This window comes from Haliotis cracherodii, unplaced genomic scaffold, assembly GCF_022045235.1.
Source record: "Haliotis cracherodii isolate W230 unplaced genomic scaffold, xgHalCrac1.p SCAF_9, whole genome shotgun sequence".
NCBI lineage: Eukaryota > Metazoa > Mollusca > Gastropoda > Lepetellida > Haliotidae > Haliotis > Haliotis cracherodii.
In genome coordinates this window covers 1,752,285-1,776,923 of record NW_027266343.1, presented here as the reverse complement: position 1 = coordinate 1,776,923, position 24,639 = coordinate 1,752,285, and the positions used below count along the sequence as shown (strand labels likewise).

Below are 24,639 nucleotides of genomic sequence, written 5' to 3'. Positions count from 1 at the left end.
AAATACTTTTAAATTATCTCAAATGAATTCATCGCCTGCCTCCGTGCTTCTTATTGTGTCTCGTCGTTTGTCCATGACACCCCATCTCCGACTAAAACTACGTTGCTTGTCGCATCACATCAGGTGCAATTAGGTCATGAGCAGGTCAGCGCGAGGAGATTTCAATTTGTAAATCCGGGCATTTTGCAACAGACGCACGTGCAGGTGACAGATCGTAGATGTCCCCTGATCTGTGCGGTTGTGTAGCTGGTTCATTAAGAAGCAAGACGCTACGGTACGTTTTCTTTGTATGCGTGGTCATTGAAATACACTGTTTCCGCGAAAGTTTATTATTTTAGGGGAAGTTAGTGTTTACATGAATGACCGTTTGAACCTGTCCGGTCGGCATACACACTACATCAAACTTCATAGTAAAAGCAATGATCGTTGCGCGCTTCTCCTGTCGGTAAAACGTCCGCCCGTAACCCTCCCTCGAATTTAAAAGCATTTAAGAGTCATTTATATTGGAAAAATTTGAAGCATGAGTTACGGGCTGCAATCTATCCCTCGTGTAGTGAGTGAGTGAGTGAGTGAGTGAGATTTTACGCCGCTTTTAGCAATATTCCAGCAATATCACGGCGGGGGGCAGAAATGGGCTTCACACATTGTACCCATGTCGGGAATCGAACCCAGGTCTTCGGCGTGACGAGCGACCGCTTTAACCACTAGGCTACCCGACCGCCCCTCCCTCGTGTAGACTTGTTTAGAAATATGAAATTGCATATTTTGAAGCTACCAAATCCACCGAGTCTCCCTGAAGTTTCGGGACCTTCCCCTAATATTGCATAATCAACTATGAATTCAGAACGTCGAAGCCAGAAACATAAGTATCGAGTATCTGTCGAAACCGATTCATTGGGCGTAAAAGAGAAAAAAAGTGATGAAAATTATATGAATGGATCTCTGAACTTCAGTGATAACACCAGGTGTTCGCGACAAAGCAGTCCTGCCCTAATGGTAACACCTGGCACTCAAACGATTTGCATAGATATGCGCTAGCTTGTTCCCTAACGCCGAACACAGCACTACACCTGCCGTACGACGGCCGGCAACCAAACGAGTCTGAACCAGGCAAAAAACAACCCTGTACATACAAATATAAATCTAAATGTATCAAAGTATCACCTTCAACAGAAATTAGCTTAAACATTTGGGTCGTTCAAGATATAAACATTTTCCCAAATCCTGGAATGGGGGCCTTTTCACTATCCACCCAGGGAGACCTTGCTAATATTAAATAATCTCACCTCGACATACCCAATCGGACTATTATAAACTTTTGAATCTATTTCATTGAGGAAACGCATCCAAGATTCATTGTTAACTTCAAATTTAAAAAAAAACAATTGACATCGCGAAACATAACTACTGAAAATATTAAATTGACAGATTGTTTTTTTTTTAATTGACTGAGCACACAATTGCCTTTAAAAAAAATCTCTAAAAATATTCATGATCCCTAGCTTTTTTGTTCAGTATACTATACGGTGATAGGGATACCATGAACAAAAGCGTTTTGGAAAAAATACTCTCCTACTAACGTAGAGGAGATGGTTCCGACAGTACGATATGAAACTTAAATTGTTAAATCACTTGTCAATATGCGGCGTGGCACGTACCAGTGTAAGTGCAGGGTTGCGCCCAAGGAACCAATTATGATCGTTGTGTGTTGTGTGTTGGATGTGGGTGGTGGTATTGGGCTGTGTGTGGTGAGGGGGAGTAAATGAGTGGTGTGGGGAGAGTGGTTCATGCTATACCCATAGGTCCTCTGGGGGGAGAGGGCAGAACTCTGTGAAGGTTAATCTGACGCTAGTGACTTTAATACTATGTAGTAAACAATAGCAATACACTGCGCCATTCAGTTTCAGGACAGACATGGTTGCGGCGCACGCCCTGTTCACCCTTCTCTGCGCGGTGAGTGGACTTAGTTATAACTAGAGCTGTTTACTCCACGCATGTTTTGTATACATGTCTTGTGTATAAGAGGCAGCCCCTTTGCTACTTATTGCTTATTAAAATAACTTGATGCATTTTTATTTAAGCCGACTTAGATGTGAACAGTGTAAGGTCGGCAACCAGTTACACGGCATATGAGCCCAGTGAAGATCCGGGGTAGAACAGGTCTTCAGCAACCCATGCTTGCCATCAAAGGCGACTAACGGGATCAGGGTCGCTGACTTGGTTGATGCATGTCATCGTATCCAAATTGCGTTGATCGATGCTCATGATGTTAATCACTGGATTGTCTGGTCCAGACTCAATTATTTTTCAGACCGCCGTTATATAGCTGCAATATTGCTGAGTGCAGTGTAAACAACAAACAAACAAACACTGCCTATGAAACAGATGATAGGTCATGTGGGGATTCCGGGTTAGAGTAGGTCCCCAGAAACCTGTGCTGTCGTCAGAGGCGACCAGTTCGGTCGGGTGGACAGACACGGAACAATCATGGTTTGTTTAACGCCGCTCTGAGCAATATTCCAGCTGTATGACGGCGGTCTGTAAAAAATCGAGTCAGGACCAGACAATCCAATGATTGACATCAAGCAGTTGGGATACGATGACATGCATCAACCTGACCTATCGTTTTCGTTTTAAGTCGCCTGTTACAAGCATAGTAGCCTCTTACGACAAGCACGGGTTGCTAAAGACCCTATTCTAACCCGGAGAACAATCATGGTATCGAATTTTGCCATGATCGTGGTTCTAACATTTGTGATCAAAGTGACGTCACAAGTTTGACTTGTCCATGGTCGTTGATCAGTTATGTAGGTTCGTATGAAGAAAATCTAGTGACTAATTTGGCTGGCCCAGTAAGTTGTCTAAGGTGCCGCAATTCACTGTGCAGAGTTACGTCCCCGTGGCACGCCAGACATCTTATCGCAGGTTCGGACAGTGGTTCGTTCCGATTAAATTTTCCATGTTTGTCAGCGCCGGGCTTGTGGGTTTTACCAAAGTGGTAAACGTCTGAGACCTGCATCACTTCGGTCTTCCCCCACATTAAGACGACACGCCGTGATATAACCGGAATATTGTACAAAGCTGAATTAAACCCAGCTCAGGGGCGGTCGGGTAGCCTAGTGGTTAAAGCGTTGGCTCGTCACGCCGAAGACCCGGGTTCCATTCCCGACATGGGTACAATGTGTGAAGCCCATGTCTGGTGTCCCCCGCCGTGATATTGCTGGAATATTGCTAAAAGCGGCGTAAAACCATACTCACTCACTCACTCACTCACTAAACCCAGCTTACTCGTTCTGGCGCAACTCTTTACCTTATTTTTCAACATTTCAGTCAACCGTCTGGGCTGCCATTCCCAAAGGCTACATTTTGAAAGGTAGGAAAATGTTTAGTGTTTCATGTTTGTGTTTCAAATACGAAATGTGTGGGGAGATAGCAATATTAGGGTCTAACTACATACCATAGTTATAATCACCAGCATCCATATTTTGTTTTGGGGCACTTTTCATTTTATGGTGCAAGGACTTTTGCTAACATTTGCTTGGGTCTGTCAAAATAAAACTAAATGTGTGTATTCCAATATTTCTTTATTTCATTTGTTGGGCCATGAAGAGTGAGTATGGTTTTACGCCGCTTTTAGCAATATTCCAGCAATATCACGTCAGGGGACACCAGAAATGGGCTTCACACATTGTACCCACGTCGGGAATCAAACCCGGGTCTTGGCGTGACGAGCCAACATTTTAACCACTAGGCTACCCGACCGCCCCGTTGCGTGAAGATGTTTGGGACATTCGGGCTGGTTTGGCAAAACAATGTGTTGAGTGTTGGAAGTTTGGATTAACGCCGCTTTTTAACAATATTCAAGTTATATCACAGCGTGTCAGCTTAATGTGGGAGGAAAGCCCGAGGTGATGTAGGTCTCAGACGTTTACCACTGCTTCAGCAATAGACATTGACACAATTCCCTGTTTAATATGCATACACATAATATGCATACACATTCTCAATTTAAATTCCGCATAATATATTTTCAGTTGTGTAGTGATGTAATTGAGTGATGCAGATCCAAGACGTGAAACCCACCAGCACGGGTATGGCGCTGACAAACCTGGAAAGATTATTGGGGCGAACCAAAGTGGTAAAGGTCTTAGACCTGCATCACTTGGGTCTTTCCTCCTACATTAAGCTGACGCGTCAGACAACTGGAACACTGTTCAAAGCGGCGTTAAACCCAACCCACTGACTCACCCTAAAAACCATTGGATTGGATCCTGAGTTGGCGACCATCTAGGGAACCAGTGTTCGTGCACAACGTTTCAGGGGGTGTCGGTGGTGTCGGTGGTAAATTATCAACATGAATTTATAAATATTTCTTACGGATTCGTGGATATATGAAACTAATTATCCCCCGCCCCAACGAAGTTGGCGGGGGATATAGAATTGGGTTCCGTCCGTGTGTGTGTGCGTCCCGAGATCGTTTCCGGAGCATAACTCAGAAACCGTTAGATATTTCTCTACGAAACTTTGCATGTCTGTCAGACTCATGATGAACTGGTGCCTTTTGCTATTTAGGAGTTTTATAAATTTTTATTTTTAACGTTTCCATGGCAACAAGTTGGACTTAGGTTCTATAAGGATGCTGTTCGTTTCCGGAGCGTAACTCGAAAACCATTAAATACTTTCTTACAAACCTTTGCATGTCTACTAGGCACATACTGCACTGGTGCCTTTTGCTATTTAGGAGTTTTATAAATGTTTATTTTAGAATTTCCATTGCAGCTATTTTGACATGGCCTAAGAGAAATGTTGGGTCAGTTACCTGGTTTGGGACCATAACGTGTTAAAATGGCGGGGGATATAGATGACTTCGTCGACTATACTCTTGTTTAAGAAGGGATAGTGCTTAACATTTTTTCAATCTGATACGGTAATGATTTCAGTGAAGCCCGCCTGTGGCAGCGACGGGGTTGCTGATGCGACAATAACGGTGACCTCGGACTTAGATGTGAAGGCCACGGCTAAGTGTGCTGGCGGATTGGTGGACTTCGGAAACCTTGACTCTGCCAACCTTCAACTTTCTGTGTCATACCCAGGTCACGGGACATCAAAATGCGTCTTTGAGGTAAGTCCTTTTTTAAAGTTAAATCAGTGTACTTACACTAGTTGACCCGTGAAGATCCTGGGTTGCTTGCCGTAAAAGTCGATCGTGCTTGTCGAGAGGCCACTAACGGGATCGGGTGGTCAGACGCGCTGACTTGGTTGATGGATGTCATCGTATCCCAACTGCGTTGATCAATGCTCATGATGTCAATCACTGGATTGTCTGGTCCAGACTCGATTATTTACAGACCACCGTCATATAGCTGGAATATTGCTGAGTGCGGCGTATAACAATAAATAAACAAACTTACACAAGACTACTTTAAGTTAAGGGCCACCCGATTCTTTCATTTTATTACAACGAAACTGTTTTGGTATGACAGATTAACTTTATATAGCGATATGCTCTTTATCTTTTGAGCAGTGGGGCATTGGGGTTAGCCTAGTGTTAAGAGCGTTCTTGCGACACGCCTAAGACCTGGGTTTGATTTCCCACATGGGTACCACGTGTGAAACCCAATTCTGGTGTCCCCCGTCGCGAGTTTGCTGGAATATTGCTAAAAGCGGTGTTAAATCATACTCACTCACTCGCTTGAGTAGTATGTCACAACGTTCAGCTACGACGCCCTCCCACCATTGTCTGATCAGACCTTAAGTCAATGTTTCGTGTTCGTTTTGTTTGTTGTTTAACGCCGCACTATGTAATCGAGTCCCGATCAGACAATCCAGTGATTGATATCATGGGCATCGATCCACGGAAATGGGATACGATGAGATCAATCAACCAAGCCTGACCACCCGATCCCATTAGTCGCCTGTACGGGGGGGGGGGGGGGGGGGGGGTACAAGAAACAAGTGATGATACCGGAGGACACAACTATAAAAACAATAATTCGCCTTCAGCAACGCCCCGGGGCCAAGGTGTACACGGTCGACGTCGTGATGGCGTACGGCGAGCCAGGCAGCCTTGTTCATCAAAGAACTGAAGAGGTCACTTTCACCTGCTCGTTTGGCTCCAAAGGCAAAGACACAAGTCCTTCACAGAAAATGACAGACAGGTTTGTGTGCACATCAGGAATGTGTCAGTGCTTCCAATATAAGGGAGGATCCATTTGACTTGTACTGAATGGGAGGGAAGAGTTCAGAACAATCGGGGTTGTTAGCCAGCCGTATTCAAGAAACTATTTACTGTGAACAATCTATTCCTTTTAACTATTAACACAAAACATTTGACATATGGGTTTGGGTTTCCTCAAAACAAAAGGTTAATTTGGGGCATAGACCCGCGAAGATTCTGGGTAGAATAGGTCTTCAGGAACCAACGCTTGCTGTAAATGGCGACTATGCTTGTCGTAAGAGGCGACTTATGCGATTGGATGGTCAGGCTCACTGACTTGGTTGATGCATGTCATCGTATCCCAACTGCGTGGATCGATGCTCATGTGTCTGCTCCAGATTCGATTATTTGCGGACCGCCGTCATATAGCTGGAATATTGCTGAATGCGGCGTTAACAAATAACGTGTACCAAGACAGGGGCAGTGGGCTAGCTTGGTGGTTCCACCTTTCGCAGGTCACACTCGATTCTTTGGTCGCCCATCGTGATATTGCTTGGAGTGTTGCCAAGGTGGTGGTAACCATGGACAAGCTGGATTTCGAGAGTATTCCGAAAACCGAAAAGTTTCACGTCCTTTCAGCAGTACCACGGCCGCGTCATACCAAACGACGTTAAAAGGTGGTACTTGTTGTTACCCGGCCTAGTGCTTGGTATTAAGGGGCTAAAACAAGGCCTGGTCGGTAAACTGTCTGAGTGGGGTGTCCATGTTAAACTGCGGCATACTATCTAAGTCAGCTGGCACTATAAAACCGAAATACGTCCTGACAAGCAACTACACACACGTACACACGATCTTTTCACTCGCTATATGAGTGAAATAATATGCGACTTGAAACCCCAGTTTACTTCGCCTTAGGACCGCCTTCGTGGTCTGGTGGTAAAGCGCAAGGTCCGGTGTTCGATCCCCGGCCACGTCATACCAAAAGACGTGAAGATGGTACTTGATGTTACCCTGCCAAGCGCTCGGTATTGACGGCCGTAAACAAGGCCTCGTCGGGTCCGAGTTAGTATACTGAGTGGGGTATTCATGAAACTGCCGCATGGTATCTCAGTGGGCTAGCACAATTCAATCGGCATCAGTCCGGACTAGTACAAGCAGCCATACACATGCACGTAGAATATAAGAGCAATAATCTTGGACACGACGTTAAAACCCATTTCACCTCAACTAATTCACTGCTTCACCTAAGGTAACATTCTTCATAGCCCTGTCGTTGTGTCCTGGGGTCACGGGTGGCCTAGTCGTCTAAGGCGCCGCGATTCGCTGTGCAGAGTTGCGTCCCTTGGGCACGCCAGAAACCTATGATTGTGGGTTCGAATCCCGGTTCGCCCCGACTATGTTTCTAGGTTTGTCAGCACCATACCCGTGCTCGTGGGTTTCACCGAAGTGGTAAACGTCTGAAACCTGCATCACTTCGGGCTTTCCTCCCACATTAAGCTGACACGCCGCGATATAACTGGAATATTGTTAAAAACGGCGTTAAACCCAACTCACTCACTCACTCGTTGTGTTCTGTTACAGTCTGATTGGTCCTATAGTTCTGCAGCAGAACATGGGCACGGAAGCGAAGAAGACATCGTTTGCACTGCTTTTGACCGATATCCTTCGCAGACCAATAAAAGACCCAGTCGGCCTTGGTCGGGTTGTTCAGCTGATAGCAAAAAGCAGCGGTTTGTATTGTGATGGTTAAATCATGCATGGGAATGTCTGTCTTCTTAACCACCACTTCTTAACCTGAGTTCTCGTGTGTTTGTAAATTCTGAATTTTGAGTGACCCAGTCGTCTTAGGTGCCGGAAGGTGTTGCGAAGTTTGCGAAATTTATTCGCCCCGATTATGTTTCTAAGCTTGCCAGCATCATATCCGGCTAAACGTCTAAGACCCGCATTACGACTCGTCTGGCTTTCCTACAATATTAAGCTTACACGCCGTGATATAACTGGAATACTGTTAAAAGCGGTCTTCAACACAACTCACTCAAAGTTTTAGTTATGACATGAGTGTGGTCCCGTCGTTCCAGGCGCCACAGTTTGCTGTGCAGAGTTGCGCCGATCGTTCGAGGCGCCACCGTTTGCTGTGCAGAGTTGGGCCGGTCGTTCCAGGCGCCACAGTTTGCTGTGCAGAGTTGCGCCCGTCGTTCCAGGCGCCACAGTTTGCTGTGCAGAGTTGCGCCGGTCGTTCCAGGCGCCACAGTTTGCTGTGCAGAGATGCGCCGGTCGTTCCAGGCGCCACAGTTTGCTGTGCAGAGTTGTGCCCGTCGTTCCAGGCGCCACAGTTTGCTGTGCAGAGTTGCGCCCGTCGTTCCAGGCGCCACAGTTTGCTGTGCAGAGTTGCGCCCGTCGTTCGAGGCGCCACAGTTTGCTGTGCAGAGTTGCGCCCGTCGTTCGAGGCGCCACAGTTTGCTGTGCAGAGTTGTGCCCGTCGTTAGGCCGAATACGTTTATCGCAGGAATATGATGAATGCCGTACTCTAGAGCTTCCCACTTGAAACAGAATCACGACATCTCGCAATTATTAATACACGAAGCTGCATGTGTGCTTATACTAAATTAATATCAAACACGTGAAGATCCGGGTTAGAAAAGGTCTTCAGCAACCGATGCTTGCTGTAGAACCAACTATACTACGTAAGAGGCGACTAACGGGATCGGGTGGTCAGACTCGCTGACTTGGTTGATGCATATCATCACTGGATTGTCTGGTCCAGACTCGATTATTTACAGACTGCCATCATAAAGCCGGAATATTGCTGATTGCGGCGTTAAACAACAAATAAATCTCAGCTCCCATTATACTTTCACCATTGTTTTGTTTGTTTATTTCAGGCGGGATGGGAGAAAAAGGTTTCCAACCAACGTCGTGCGATGCAGTCGGGTCCGCGCCTGGTTCACGATACGCCATTCTGAGAGGAGGGTATGACTTAACCCATGAGCCCTACTTTGAGACATGGACACTGAGACATGAAAACTCACATCTGAAAGATGTTTGGCAGTTTACTATTCAAAATGAGGTTGGGGCATGGTTTGCTCAGTTGCCTAAAGCGCCGCAATTCGCTGTGCAGAGTTGCATCCCAAAGGGCGCGCCCGAAATCTCTGATCGTGGGTTACAATCCCGGTTCGCCCCAATAATGTTTCAAGGTTTGTCGGTACCATACCCGTGCTCGTTGGTTTCACCAAAGTGGTAAACGTCTGAAACCTGCATCACTTCGAGTGTTCTTCTCACATTAAACTGACACGCCGTGATAAAACTAGAACATTGTTCAAAACGGCATTAAACCCTACTCACTCACTACCTCAAAATGAGGTGAAATCCTCGTTAAGTTTACCACTGTTCCCATTCGCACATACCTGGGAGAATAGGTCCCAGTACCACATGAATCTTGTTCACACGGTAAAATTCGAAAGAAAGGTTGGGGGCACGGGTGGCCCAGTCGTCTAGGGCGCCGCGATTCGCTGTGCAGAGTTGCGTCCCTTTGGGCACGCCAGAAACCTATGATTGTGGGTTCCAATCCCGGTTCTCCCTGATTGTTTCTAGGTTTGTCAGCACCATACCCGTGCTCGTGAGTTTCACCGAAGTGGTAATCGTCTGATACCTGCATCACTTCGGGCTTTCCTCCCACATTAAGCTGACACGCCGTGATATAACTGGAATACTGTTAAAAGCGGCGTTAAATCCAACTCACTCGAAAGCAAGGTCGACAACTTTATTCACAAATTCGTTATGTAACTTATAAGGTATTGCCAATGAATTTACACACCCTTGACTTACTGGACCCGTGAATGTCCAGGTTAGAATACGTCTTCAGCAACACATGATTGCCGTAAGAGGCGACGACGCTTGCCGTAAAAAGCGACTGTTCTTGTCGGATGGTCAGACTCGCTGACTTGGTTGATGCATGTCATTGTATCCCAATTCCGTAGATCGATGCTCATGATATCAACCACTGGCTTGTCTGGTCCAGACTCGACTATTTACAGACCGCAGTCATAAAGCTGGAATATTGCTGAGGGTGGTGTTAAACAAAGAACAAAAGAAAAGAAAAGATTTATTGACGGGATGTCTGTGCCTAACTCTGGCATGATTTTCTCTTATTGAGGGTGTGTGTGATTATGGTTTGAGTGGGGGCGATCGGGGTGGGGTGTACAGCATCACTTAACTTCATAACTCTTAATAGGGATTATTGTATGGTATATACAATGTACCTACTTCAAATACAGGAGTATATTAACAGGATTAAGTATTGCATATTTTTACAGGTGCGGAGACGGAATTGTTTTTCGGAAGGACGATGGTTTTTCAACATCTGGCCTGGTTGCATCAAGTCCGTTTTTTAAAACGTTGAGTATAGCCGGCAGCACGGACGTCAAATTCGAGTGCAACTTCACTCTGTGTTCGGAGAAGTGCGATGGGGTAAGATGAAAGATTAAGTCACCTACACAAAACCAATTCACCTATACTACTCAAAAGAAGTTAAGGACCACCCGATTCTTGCATAAGACTGAAGTTAATCTGTCAGTGCATGGGGCGGTGGGGTAGCCTTGTGGTGATGGTGTGGTGGGGGTGGGGTGGGGGGGTGGTGGTGGTGGTGGGTTGGGGTAGCCTTGTGGTGGTGGTGTGGTGTGGTGGGGTGGGGTGGGGTGTGGTGGTGGTGGGTTGGGGTAGCCTTGTGGTGGTGGGGGTGTGGTGTGGTGGGGGTGGGGTGGGGGGGTGGTGGTGGTGGTGGGGTGGGGTAGCCTTGTGGTGGTGGGGGTGTGGTGATGGTGGGGTGGGGGTGGGGTGGGGTGGGGGGAAGGCACGGGTGGGTGTGTCGTCCAAGGCGCCGCAATTCGCTCTGCAGAGTTGTTTTGTCGGATATCTGTGGTACTTTGGACCGCATGAGTTTGCTCTAGAGATCTAAAATACCAGTATGAAGTTTTATTGTTTAATTTTTTAGAGTTCCTGTGAAGCAGCCCGAAGACGCAGAGAAACACGGGAGGGTAGGAATTCGAAATATATATAACATTGAAATTTGTTTCTGAAATATGAATTTTGGGCGACCGAGCTTGTCGATTTGTCAAGATAAATGATTATGTAAACTGTAACTAACCCGAGAGGTATCTGTCTTTATATGTGGACGATGTTGCAGCGATGGAATATTTACAACTGGTATACTTGGAGTACACGGAGACCGCGTGGCACTGGCCACATCGCAGGGCAACGTCTCACAGACCACATAACTCGGACACCATCTTCAGATCGGGTGGTCAGACTTGCTGACTTGGTTGATGCATGTCATCGTATCCCAACTGCGTGAATCGATGCTCATGATGCCAATCACTAGATTGTCTGGTCCAGACTCGATTATTTACAGACAGCCGTCATAAAGCTGGAATTTTGCTGAGTGCGGCGTTAAACAACAGACACACCATCTCGATCCACATTCGCATCACATAGTAATGACCCACGAGTTCATTATGACAAAGATCATGCTGACTCGGGGAGCAACAGCACGTGGTCTTGCTGGAACACATGTTATCTTTGGTATTTGATCCATAAACACATGCTTATGATCTTGTCGGAATTGTACAATGGGCATTGCATTTAGCAAAGATTTCTTATGCATTTTGGAAGTGTTGATTATCACTGTCGCAATACATGTTGATTTTCATCTGTGGACACTGCCAGGTACACTGACATCAACTGGCCCGCGCGTCTATTTTTCGAAATACACACTTCAATGCCAGTATTTGCCACAGCATTGAAGAATGACAAGAATGCGTCCTTCAGTGAAGCGACGGATTCACACTTCACTTGTACGCCCCACTCTCCCAGATGACGGATCTAACATGACGTATATGATTGAGTTCGGGGTTCGGTCCCCGGCCACTCTCCCAGCTGACGGATCTAACATTAAGTAGACTATGATTGAGTTCGGGGTTCGATCCCCGGTCGCGTCATTTCGAAAGACTTTAAGAGGTGGTACTTGTTGTTACTCTGTCTGGCGCACGCACGCACGTGTGCATGCACTTCGCTATGTAAGTGCAATAATCTTTGAAGCGACGTTAAACCCCATTTCACCTCACCTCACCTAAGTAATATGGAAACGATTGTTCGGGATTCGATTATATTTATTTGAAAACAATTTTATTCTTGCAGATCCTGCGACTGGCGCGGAGCAACAAGTAATGATGGAGACGAGAGTTTTTGAGGTTGAAACAAGGCGTTAACGTACTCTAGCTAAAAATGTCAGGTCGACGCTATCCTAAGGAGTTACAATGGGAATTCAAACTGTGGGTGTAGCGAGAAATAAAAAAATATGAAACACATTATGCAGTCTGATATTTAGGTCACCTGGGCCAAAGGTTCAAGTTCTTTCGTCATGGTCAACCATTGTTCGTTGTGAAGTTGACTTACAAACTTCTTTATTCTGTCAGCGACGTTTAGGTACATATGAGTATAGGGTGAGTGAGTATGGTTTTGTGCCGCTTTTGGCAATACTCCATCAATGTCATGCCTGGGAACACCAGAAATTGGCTCCACATATTGTACCCATGTGGGGAATCGACCCGGATCTTTGACGTGACGAGTGAATGCTTTAACCATTAGGCTTACCAACACGTGTCTTGTCAGCAAGTGATCTGCAGCAGAGAAGGACATGGTTATAGCCAAGAGTTAGAGATTAGCACACAAAAATACCAAGAGGAAACCAATGGCGACAAATGAAGTGATGAAGCTTGTAACAAGATGGGTTGCTTGCAGGGTACGGTTTGGTTTTGTGTCTAACGCCGTATTCAGCAATATTCCAGCTATATGACAGCGGTCTGTACACAACTGTCTGGACTAGACAATCCAGTGATTGACATTATGAGCATCGATCTACGGACTACGATGACATTCATCAACCAAGTCCGTGAGCCTGACCACCCGATCCAGTTAGTCGCCTCTGACCACAAGCACAGCCGCCTTATTTACGGCAAGGATGGTTTGTTGACGATCTCCGACCCAGATCACGGGTCTGCAAGATTCGGTTTCATTGTTGAGGTACCGTGGATCGAGACCGCCGCCGCGGTCAAGTGGTAGGGCGTCCGCCCGGAGAGCGGAAGGTCCGGGGTTCGATCCCCGACCGCGTCATACCAAAAGACTTAAAAGATGGTACTTGTTGTTACCCTGTCTGGCGCTTGGCATTAAGGGACTAAAACAAGGACTGGTCGGCTCGGAGAGTATACTGTGTCTGAGTGGGGTATTCATGCGGCATGGTATCTCAGTGAGCTAACACTATAAATCGGCATCAGTCCGGACCATTAGAAACACACACACACACACACACACACGTGCATGCACGTCGCTATATAAGTGCAATGATCTAGGACGCGACGTTAAACCCAATTTCACCTCACCTCGCCTCAAGACTCGGTTACTTGGCCATGTGCGTGTCATTGTTCCCGGTGGCGTATACCATTACTCATGCTATTTCACGGAGTCGACCTGACCGAGGGTGGTCAATATACAGGCTCGCGTGATTCGCGGTATATATTGCTGACTGTGGCGTTAAAAATATTCACCTGTTCGGATTCCCGAAATTTACTCACATGGGCTGCGATTGGCTTGCAACTTTTCCTGCCACCAAACAATGCCTCTCAATGTTGGCGGGGACACGGGTGGCTCGGTCGTCCAAGGGGCAACACGTCGCTGTGAAGAGTTGTCCCTTAACATGCCGGTTGTGTATGATCATTGGTTCGAATCCCTGTTCGCCGCGATTTTCTATCAGTTGTTATTTAGCAGAAAACACGTTCTCGTAGTTTTACAATATGGTAAACGTCATAGACCTATTTCAGGCTTTACTCCCACATCAAACTGAATTAATTGAAATACTGTTAAAAGCGGCGTTAAACCCGGCTGTGTCTCAATATTGGTGTTATTTCAGAGGCTACTAACGGGATCGGGTGGTCAGGCTTGCTGACGTGGTTGATGCATGTCATTGTCAGCCAATTGCGTAGCTCAATGCTCATGTCAATCACTGGATTATCTGGTCCAGACTCGACTATTTACAGACCACCGTCATGTAGCTGGAATTTTGAAACTCGTATGAAGATTTATGCGGTTTGTTTTTAATCAGATATCAATAAACAAAACAAGTTAGGGATCATGAAATGTTTTTATACACCTCACACATGTAAAGAAACTCACCACACAAAAATATCCGGCGAAATCATCATGATCCCTAACTTATTTTGCTAAGTATATATGATACTCCTTTTAGGCGTGAACCAGTATTCAGGGGAAGGCGAACTTCCATGTGATGTCCAGTCTCATTTGAAAGGATAATGAGGGTGATCTTTGAATCTGTAAGAAAAAAGTGTATGTGATCCAACATTATAAAATTACAAAGTCAAACATGACCAAAAATGTTATAAGAAATATAAGGCTCTTTTAAACTGAAGTTCACTTCATTCAGATAAATGTATCACAGACAGTACAGTCCATATGACTGCAATGCAAACTGTCTCGTAAAGTCTCGTATGGCCACGCATTATCTTCAGATGAAAGCGGTAAAATACAATTCAAAAGAAGTTGAAGAACACCAGATATGTTCCTAGAACCAGCTAATGTCATGGCCGGTGCGTATCTCACACACAGCCTCCAGTTGTGAGAGTTCATAAAGTTATTTTGATTAGAATTTATACCGCCTACATGTTCTGGTGGTAGAGCGTCCGCCCGGCGTCATCCCCAAAACGTTAAAATATGGTAGTTGTTGTTACCCTGCCTGGAACTCGGCATTAAAACAAGGACTGGTCGGCTCGGAGTCGGTATATTGTGTCTGAGTTGGGTATCCATGGTAAACAACGGCATGGCCTCTTAATGGGTTAGCACTATAAATTTGGCATTAGTCCGGACGAGTTGGTTGGTTGTTGTTTAACGCCGCACTCGGCAATATACCAGCTATATGACGGCGGTCTGTAAATATTCGAGTCTGGACCAGACAATCCAGTGATTGATATCACGAGCATCGATCCACGCAATTGGGATCGATGACATGCATCAACCAAGTGAGCGAGCCTGACCACCCGATCCCGTTAGTCGCCTTTTACGACAAGCATAGTCGCCTTTTACGGCAAGCATGGGTTGCTGAAGTTCTATTCTACCTCGGATCTTCACGGATCTAGTCCGGACTAAAAGACGCATACGCACACACACATATGCCCGTCGCTATATAAGTGCAATAATCTTGGACGCGACGTTAAAGCCCTTTTAATCTAACCTGATTAGAATATATACAGCATGACACTTGAGATCTCTCTTCCTCGAGAGATTACATGTATATCCCATGTCCCTCGACCGTAAGGGCCTAGTCATTGATGTTTGCGTGTCATCACATCCTGATGGCGTGAAACGTTCCTGATATCATCCACTGGTTCATCTGTCCCAGGGTTAATTAATTTCAAGCTGCCGTGATATAGCTGGAGTATTGCAGACTGGCACAAAATGACATTCCCTCACTCACTCGAGCAGCAATACAACACGACAGGAGCATACTGACACGGAAGTCGGGTTGAATCTGTAGTTGCGGTTGAGAGAAGTAATCTTCTTCATATCCTCGCCATTGAGAGCAAAGTCGAACACCTGAAATCAAGATAAAGAAATATTACATCGGATCCAGTAACCATGGCGACATTCAAGGTCAGGACATTGCAAGAACATACCAAACACAACATATTCAATACAAGGATGGGGATGGGGATCCACTGGCTGGCTGTGATTGTTTTGAATACAATAAAATTTGTTTAAGTAAATGATGGACCAAAATAAGTTTGCTTCAGGTTGACTTGTGTGTCAGTATGAACCTTGAATCTCCCGGCACGAAGCCCGTGTGCATGTACACATCACCCAAATGATAACAATACTACTCAAAACAAGTTAAAGAACACTCACAATTGGTTTGTTTGTTGTTAAACGCCGCACTCAGCATTATTCTCGCTATATGACGGCGGTCTGTAAGAAATCGAGTCTGAACCAGACAATCCAGTGACTGACATCATCGACCTACGCAATTCGGATAGGATTGCATGAATCAACCAAGTCAGCGAGTCTGACCACCCGATCCCGTTAGCCGCCTCTTACGACAAGCAACCTTATTTAGGGACCAGAAATTTATTATAGGGAGGAACGTGTACGAGGGGCATTAAAAAAAGTCATCCCCACCAGTCCCTAAAAAAAACCCGTAAACGGAACATGATGCTTCGTCTATCTTTAAATTCCAACTCCGGGTCCCCCACCTGCATATTCTCTGTGATGTATTGGGGTATCACACTGCTGGGTATGACGGCATAGCCACGCTGTATCCCCCACCTCAGAAGAATCTACAAGAAATAAATATACTTAGGAATAAAATAGGGAACTCGGAAACAGGTTTTACTGCTGTGTCAATTATACTGAAATAACAAATATAAATGTGACCATATGCTTATTTACCATCTTGTGATTTTAGAAGCGTGTTACTCAAATCCTCCTTGGTGTTCTTTGAAGATTTACTTGTGGCGACTAATAATCCATATTCAGGTCCGCGAGATCTCCCGCGATTCTCACTGTTGATAATCACGTGACACAGGACATGCTTTTCCAACGAAAATGGCGTCTATTGTTTACCAGACAACTTGACTCGCATTCTCTTTCAGTAAACAGTTTTTTATCGGGGGATGTACACTTAGTATACTTGTGAGATGTCGCCGTGATATACAGAACGGAAACGAACGCATTTTGGTCACTCTGTGAGGAATTTGATAGTAATCATTTCGCCTGTCTTTGTCACATGAGCACAGAATGAAGCGGAAAATCCAGAGTAGAATGAAACAAACTTGTAGAAACTTAAACGTTTACCTGAGCAGGTGTTTTATCGCATTTCTTGGCAGTCTCCACAATCGTTGGGTTCTCCATCAGACTTGGCGCATTTGATGGTGTACTGCATGCCAACACACAACACAGAAGTATGAACACCCAAACAGGTAGCAAATCAAGATAAAGACTGTCGTGTGAATGACAACATTGAAATTATGGAGGGAAAAGATCCAAAGTAATATCATTTTGGTCTCTAAGATCGTTGAAATGGGGATTTGTTTCATGTGTGGATGTCACTGTGATTGTTGATGCCGTTCGGATGTTACTAAAAATATCAGGTGGCAATTTCCTAATTCAGACTCAATGAGTTCATAGTTCAACGATCCCGTGAAGATCTGGGTCTTCAGCAACCCATGCTTGACGTAAGAGGCGACTATGCTAGTCGTAAGGGGCGACTTACGGGATCGGATGGTCAAGCTCGTTAACTTGTTTATGCATCATCGTATCCCAATTGCGTAGATCGATGCTCATGAAATCAATCACTGGATTTTCTGGTCCAGACTCGATTATTTACAGACCACCGCCATATGACTGTTCAAAGAGATATGAACCCAGACTCGTTCATTATTTCAATTTAGCAGCATTGAACTATGCAAGAAAATGGGAATATGAGACCTACTGAGGTAACGTACTATATCATATTCGGGCCGCCAAGTGGGGAATATCCCGTTACTGTAATTCCATGAGCACTGCAGAATTCCAAGAGTTCCTCGTTGGTGAGATATGGCGTCACTTCGATCTGAAAACATACATCTTCTGTGGCACCATGGTCGCATTATAAACACAGGAAGAAACGTGGATGAACAGTAGGGAGTTTTGTTGTTGGTTTGTTGTTTGACGTCACACTCCAATATTCCAGCATATATGACGGCGGTCTGTTCTCACCATGAGTGAGTGAGTTGGGTTTAACGCCGCTTTTAACAGTATTCCTGTAATAACAAGGCGTGTCAGCTTAATGTGGGAGCAAAGCCCGAAGTGATGCAGTTCTCAGACGTTTACCATTTTAAGAAACCATGGAAAGCGCATGGTGCTGAGAAAACAAGAAAAACAATCGGGGCGAAACGGGATTCGAACACATGATCCTTAGCAACCGACATGCCTATAAGACGCAACTCTTCACAGCGATTTGCGGCGCCTTAGATGACGATGTCTAGCCATGACTGAAGAGGGAAGAACACATACCATTTCAGCAACTGAATTATTTTGCGAGTGATTTGGATTTAACGACGCTTTTAACAATATTCCAGTTATATCACGGCGTGTCAGATTAATGTGGGAGGAAAGCCTGAAGTGATGCAGGTCTTGTACGTTCACCACTTTGGTGAAACCCACGAGCACGGGTATGGTGCTGACAAACCTAGAAACATAATCGGGGCGAACCGGGATTCTAACCCACAATCATAGGTTTCTGGCGTGCCCAAGGGACGCAACTCTGCACAGCGAATCGCGGCGCCTTAGACGACTGGGCCATCCATGCCCCCGAATTACTTTGTGAAGATCCGTGTTAAAATATTTCTTCAGCAACCCAAGCTGGTCGTGAGAGGCAACTAACGGGATCGGGTGGTCAGGATCGCTGACTTGGTTGATGCATGTTATGGTATCCCAATTACATGCGCATGATGTTTAATCACTTGATTGTCTGGTCTAGACTCGATTATTTACGTTTATTTATAGCTGGAATTTTGCTCAGGCGTTAAAAAAACACACAAAAAACCCAAACAATTTGCAACTAACAAGTCTACAAACCTGCAGCACAGCCGGTTGATGGCGGATGCTGGACATGTTCAGGAGACGCTCCATCTGCCCCAGGTTGAAATTGGCAACCCCAATAGACCTTACCAGACCCCTGTCAATCAGATCTTCCATTGCCTGTAATACACAGTAGTTTCAATAGGCACTGATGTACGGTGGTAGAATGCAAAAGGTACATAGTGTTATAAGCCTGTAATAAATAATGAGCTGCGTCTGCGACAGAATCTTTTCCATAATGATTAGAAATCTCAACTAAAAGCAGAGTCGTTTGTACGATTCCGACTATATCATAACTTGTGTGTATGACTCGTTATCAAATAGTGATGACACCAGGTGTTCGCGAAAAGGTGACCCTTTTAAATTATCTTCCGTTAAGTGAGAGATGAGAATATGTTTTTTTATTATAGAAATGAAGTCAACGATAGTATATGATGAAGAGGTTATCATTCGGGTTTTGTTTTAAAATTGTTACAGTTGTGACTTTGACACATCTCCGAGTGAGATGGGACCGCCTCTGTGAACTTGTGGTACAGCGTCCGCCCCGACAGAGGAAGGTCTGAGGTTCGATCCCCTGCCGCGTTATACCAAAACACGTCAGCAGATGGTACTGACGCATTAAGGAGATAAAACAAGGACTGGACGGCTCGGATGCCTTCTCAGATGGCTAGGACTAAAAAACCGTCATTAGTCCGGACTAGTACAAACTGCCACACACACACACACGCACACACGCACGTCGCTATATAAGTGCAGTGATTTTTATCGCAACGTTAAACCCCATTTCACCCCACCTCAACCAGTGGGAGAGCGTGCGCGGATCTCACCCGCCAGGTCTCCATGTAGGTCTTTATGTCACTGCTCCAGTATTTACCCTTTTGGACGATGCCTCAATATTTACCCTTTATGTCACTGCTCCAGTATTTACCCTTTTGGGCGATGCTTCAATATTTACCCTTTATGTCACTGCTCCAGTATTTATCCTTTTGGACGATTCTTCAATATTTACCCTTTATGTCACTGCTTCAGTATTTACCCTTTTGGACGATGCTTCAATATTTACCCTTTATGCCACTCCCCCAATATTTACCCTTTCTGTCGCTGCTTCAATGTCACCACATACGAAACAACCACCCGCACCCTTCATCCACACCTCACATCAAATGGACGGTTCCAAACTTACTTCATGGCCCATCGGCCAGTGCATGAGGTAAAGGTCAAGGTAGTCAAGTTGAAGGTCACGTAGTGAATCTCTGCACATGCGTTCAACTTTGGAAGGCTCATGAAAGGTATTCCATAACTGCAATGGACACCTATAACACTCAATCATTGCAAACGTACCAAACAACGTGAATATACATGTATGCTGTAGTCCTCTGTGAAGTTTGCTTCAGTAGATGTATTGATACTGTTTTATTATGTTTTTTTGTTTAATGCCGCACAATATTCCAGCTGTATGACGGTAGTATGTAAATAATTGAGTCCGGACCAGACAATTCTGTGATTGACATCATGAGCATCGATCCACGCAATTGGGATACGATGACATGCATCAACCAAGTCAGCGAGCCTGACCACCCGATCCCACTCGATCCCGTTATTCGCCTCTTACAAACAGGCATAGTAAGTAGCCTCTTCCGACAAGTGTTAGACTAACATTTAGTCTCTGAAATCTTGCATTACACATTATCCTTCTTGACTCTAAAAATTAAAAAAATAATCCCTATGCTGATTTCAGATATAGAGCTAGTTTGAGCTGGCTAGACTTGCTTTTGTATGCGTATATAGATTTATTTATTTTCATAAGATAAATATAGTCCACGGTCATGGTGCAGGACTAGACAAGTGTGGGTTGCTGAAGACCTAATCTACCCCGGATCTTCAAAGGTCGTCATGAAAAGGCAATCCGGTGATCTACATGTATATTATAAGCAACCATACAGGTCTGACTGTCCAATCCATGAAGTCATCTCCCACGACCAACATACGAGGGGCGTTCAATAAGTTTTGCAACTTGGGCATTTGTGTTTACACAAACAATGTCAACTTGTTGAAGGTGTGACACTAGTCATAACATCAGGTGTTGACGACACCAATGCAGTCGTTGTTGACGATGTTGTCGACTCAATATGATGCGTCGAACAAGACGTCTTTCTTGTCTTGCTCTTAAACGGTTTCGTACGATCTGCTCGGTGATTTTGCGCAGTCCGGGTATTTGGGATGCGGTTAAGGTGGCTGTGGCCATCCTTTCACGTAACTGGTGCAGTCGGATGTAGCGATCTTTGGCGGGGTGGTTCCTCTTGGTCATCCTGGCCTTGGCCGATCACGTGTTGACCAAAACTGTTGAAACCGATCACATAGCCTTGTGATGGTGCTGGGCGCTACATTGAAAACCCTGGCTACAGCTGATCGGGATTCTCCTGCCTGCAAGGGGCCTATGACGTTGTTTCTTTGCACTTCTGTTAATCTTGTCACGTTGTTGAACTGTCACTGTTCGATTGACGCAGATGCCAGGTCATCATAAACCCTGCACTTTAATACCGTTCATAGTGATGCTGCACGTGCAGTACGTGCAGCTCCATGGCCCTTTTGTTAATGCACTAGGTGCGTTATCCCGAACCGTACGTGTTTCCCGACTAATGGCTTGTCCCTGTGTGATCATTTTGATCCGGAATCTTTTTTACCGACACCATAACACATTAAACCTCTTCGTTTTGCACCTCTTGGTCCGCTAATTTTACTTATATGGTCAAACATATCCGTATTGCGTTACCTTTTTTAAGAGTATATATTTATCATACCTCGGTAGCATGGATCGGTGCTCATAATATCAATCACTGGGTTGTCTGGTCTATACACGACTATTCACTCTGAACATTTCGGTCTACAATAAGTACGACCACATGTACCGAGATAATAAGCATTCGAGATAATCGAATTCGGCTCATCGATGTTCGACAAGAATATATTATTATGAGGATATGGGTTGAACTTCGTGATAGCCCCTTTCACGTTTGTCTCCCTTGTTGTGCCACCAACAACATTGTCGCATGACGTCATGACATGATGACGTACCCTGTACCAATTGACTTACCTTCGATGTCACAAAGAGCTGATCCCTCGTCACTGTACCATCCGCTATCTTCTCTCTGATGGCGCCACCTACTTCCGGTTCCGTTGTATAGTACCAAGCTGTGTCGATATGCCGATAGCCACACGATATAGCAGCTTTAACTGCAGACAACATCACGCCTTCCTACAGTGAGTAACTGAGTGAGTGTGTTGGGTTTATCGCCGCTTTTAAAAGTATTCCAGTATCACGGCGTGTCAGCATAATGTGGGAGGAAAGCCTGAAGTGATGCAGGTCTCAGACGTTGACCACTTCGGTGAAACACACGGGTATGGTACTGACATACCTAGAAACATTATCGGGGATAACCGGGATTCGAACCCACGGTCATAGGTTTCTGGCGTTTTGCGGCGCCGTAGTCGTCTGGGCCAGTCGTGGTCCCGCCTTCCTACCAACACAAGCTGGTAAATATGCGAACATATGGTACAAGTCTAAATAGTGAATTGTCATATTTTTCAGGCGTAGTCTGGAATGGAAGTCGCCAGTTTGAAACTAGTGTCTTAACGATCAAGAAAGCTGCTTTCTGATTGGCTAATGTGGACTTGTTGTTAGTCGTTTCCTGGTCAAAGTCCGCGAAAGGTCGTTCTAACGTGACCCGTAATGGGATGTCCTCAGATCATTGATTCGTAGTAGGGAGAGCTGAGACTTGATTTTAATGAGATTGCCTGATGTCATGCCTAATCGGTCCAGTACATCAAATTACATTAATGCATTTGGAATGGTTTATAAATATAAACATTGAGGGTTTATACAATTAATTATTAATCAGTCTACAAAAAACGTTTTTCAAACAAACAGTTGACATGTGACATTTGTTATATAATTTCAATTATTCAGAATATGATGTTACCTTCCTGTTTGCAAACGTCCCGAATCCTAACACTGGAAAAGAATAGCCAGTGTTGAGCCGTATACTGGGTACAGCAGACGCCATGTTGTATAAACAGACGTGACCTTTTCTCAAGGTCATAAGATAACATGACCTTGACATGTAACAACCCATTGTCTTATCACCGTTTGCCTCTTAAAGATTAAAGGACTGTAAATTTTATTCATGGGGCGACGTTGAGGTAATCTGTGTGATACCAAATCCGCTTCTTGATAGAACTAGAATTCTCATATAAAGCGGAACCTGGAACTTTAGTTTTAAAAGTACATGTTGAAGTGAAAGTAAGAAAAAATCATTTTACAGATTTTAATAACCTTAATGCATCAATAATATTGTTGACAAAATATAGTTGTAAGAGCAAAAAGAAGTTTGACTGACGATTTGTCTGTACGGGTGTAAAACATCCACGTTTATGTTAATACAAGATAGATACAGATGGTTATTATAAAACGTGAACGCCAGAGAATATCTCTATTTTCAAAAAATTACATAAAATCTAAATTTTACATCTTTCCAAATATTCTGAAGTTGAATACACTACTGTCATCGCAAGACCCTATTATCAATATGAATACAGCAAAGTACTTGTTTTATGCCAATGCTGTAAGAACACAAATACTTATAACATGTATAATGAGCAATTATGTTAAAACTGCTTTTGTTAAAAAAAAAAAAAAAATGTGTGTTGTATCTTATACTGTTTGCACCTTAATTGTATTTCGTCTGTACAAAAAGGCCCGTGGCCTACAAGTACTGAATGAATTGAATAAAATCTCTATTATCTGCCGAAATATTCCATGGGGTGTAAAATGCAAAATAGTGATGAACATTAATCAGTGATGACACCTGGTGTTCGTGAAAAGGGTAAGCATGTCCTGCTCCTGAATTTGTCGTTGTGGGTGCAGTTAGCAAGATGCTCCACAAGCTGACACTTAAACCAGAATACAAATTGTCTGAATCAGACATATTTACATAACAAAGACCATGCAGTTTTTGTTATCCTACTGTCCATTGTGTAGTCTAGTGGTTATGGCGTCACGCAGAAGGCCTGTGTTAGATCGGTAAATAATCGAGTCTGGATCAGACAGTCCAGTGATTGACATCATGAACATCGATCCACGCAATTGGCATACGATGACATGCATCAACCAAGTCAGCGAGCTTGACCATCCGATCCCGGCCACTAAATGACCTGTGTTGGTCAGTGGTTAAACGACTATAATCAACTCACTTTCCCCCTACATAAGCATAGTGTCTGTGTCCGTCAATTGTCTTATCACTTGATGAACACGATAATCTCACGAAAATGTGGCTATGATTTCATTTTGCTTGTCAGGACATCTAAGACGTTGCACCTTGGGCAGATAGCGTGAGAGTGGTAACAGAAGTAGATTAGAGTTGCAATTTGATCCGAAGCTTTAATCCCTGTTTGCGTGAGCGCGCCCTTCACCTTCGACATCTGCTCTCTATTTACATTCCGACCTTGACCTGTCACGAATGGCACTAAGTTAGGGTCCTATAGTTTGGTGCATCGACCTTCAAAAGCGCAAAGGAAATCTACATCAAAATGTTTCGATCTAAGCTGCCGGGCAAGAGAAAGTGTACACCCGTGTTTGATGGCAATATTCCAGCAATATGACGGCGTTTGACACCACAAATGGGCTTCACACATTGTACCCATGTCGGGAATCGAACCCGGATTTTGCGGCGTGACGAGCGAACGCTTTAACCACAAGGCTCCCCGGCCGCCCCTGGCCGACATTACATGCTCACATCAATGAGTAC

The 24,639-nt window shown here is 44.7% G+C and overlaps 2 protein-coding genes across 2 annotated transcripts; one reads left to right on the top strand and one right to left on the bottom strand.

The window, feature by feature from the left end:
* The first annotated feature begins 218 nt into the window (after positions 1-218).
* On the top strand, positions 219-12,420 carry LOC139453322 (vitelline envelope sperm lysin receptor-like). The gene is made up of 10 exons (XM_071234989.1): positions 219-274; positions 1,902-1,953; positions 3,331-3,373; positions 4,941-5,122; positions 6,004-6,158; positions 7,739-7,887; positions 9,040-9,127; positions 10,471-10,624; positions 11,148-11,190; positions 12,350-12,420. The coding sequence occupies exons 1-10, from the start codon at positions 219-221 to the stop codon at positions 12,418-12,420; spliced, it is 993 nt and encodes a 330-aa protein (XP_071091090.1).
* Positions 12,421-14,502: 2,082 nt separating this feature from the next.
* Positions 14,503-22,899, bottom strand: LOC139453309 (aldo-keto reductase family 1 member B1-like). The gene is made up of 9 exons (XM_071234965.1): positions 22,816-22,899; positions 21,930-22,091; positions 20,019-20,135; positions 18,833-18,955; positions 17,719-17,825; positions 17,069-17,150; positions 16,468-16,551; positions 15,732-15,814; positions 14,503-14,536 (listed from the first exon to the last, which is right to left on the bottom strand). Exons 1-9 carry the CDS (start codon positions 22,897-22,899, stop codon positions 14,503-14,505), a joined length of 876 nt encoding a protein of 291 aa, XP_071091066.1.
* Positions 22,900-24,639: the final 1,740 nt, after the last annotated feature.

Coding starts and splice junctions, on each gene's coding strand:
- LOC139453322 (XM_071234989.1), top strand. CDS start 219: ATGTCCCCTGATCTGTGCGGTTGTGTAGCTGGTTCATTAAGAAGCAAG. Junction 3,374..4,940: donor CAAAGGCTACATTTTGAAAG/GTAGGAAAATGT, acceptor TAATGATTTCAG/TGAAGCCCGCCTGTGGCAGC. Junction 11,191..12,349: donor ACGCAGAGAAACACGGGAGG/GTAGGAATTCGA, acceptor TTATTCTTGCAG/ATCCTGCGACTGGCGCGGAG.
- LOC139453309 (XM_071234965.1), bottom strand. CDS start 22,899: ATGGCGTCTGCTGTACCCAGTATACGGCTCAACACTGGCTATTCTTTT. Junction 17,826..18,832: donor ATCAACCGGCTGTGCTGCAG/GTTTGTAGACTT, acceptor GTATGTTTTCAG/ATCGAAGTGACGCCATATCT. Junction 15,815..16,467: donor ACATCACAGAGAATATGCAG/GTGGGGGACCCG, acceptor TCTTGATTTCAG/GTGTTCGACTTTGCTCTCAA.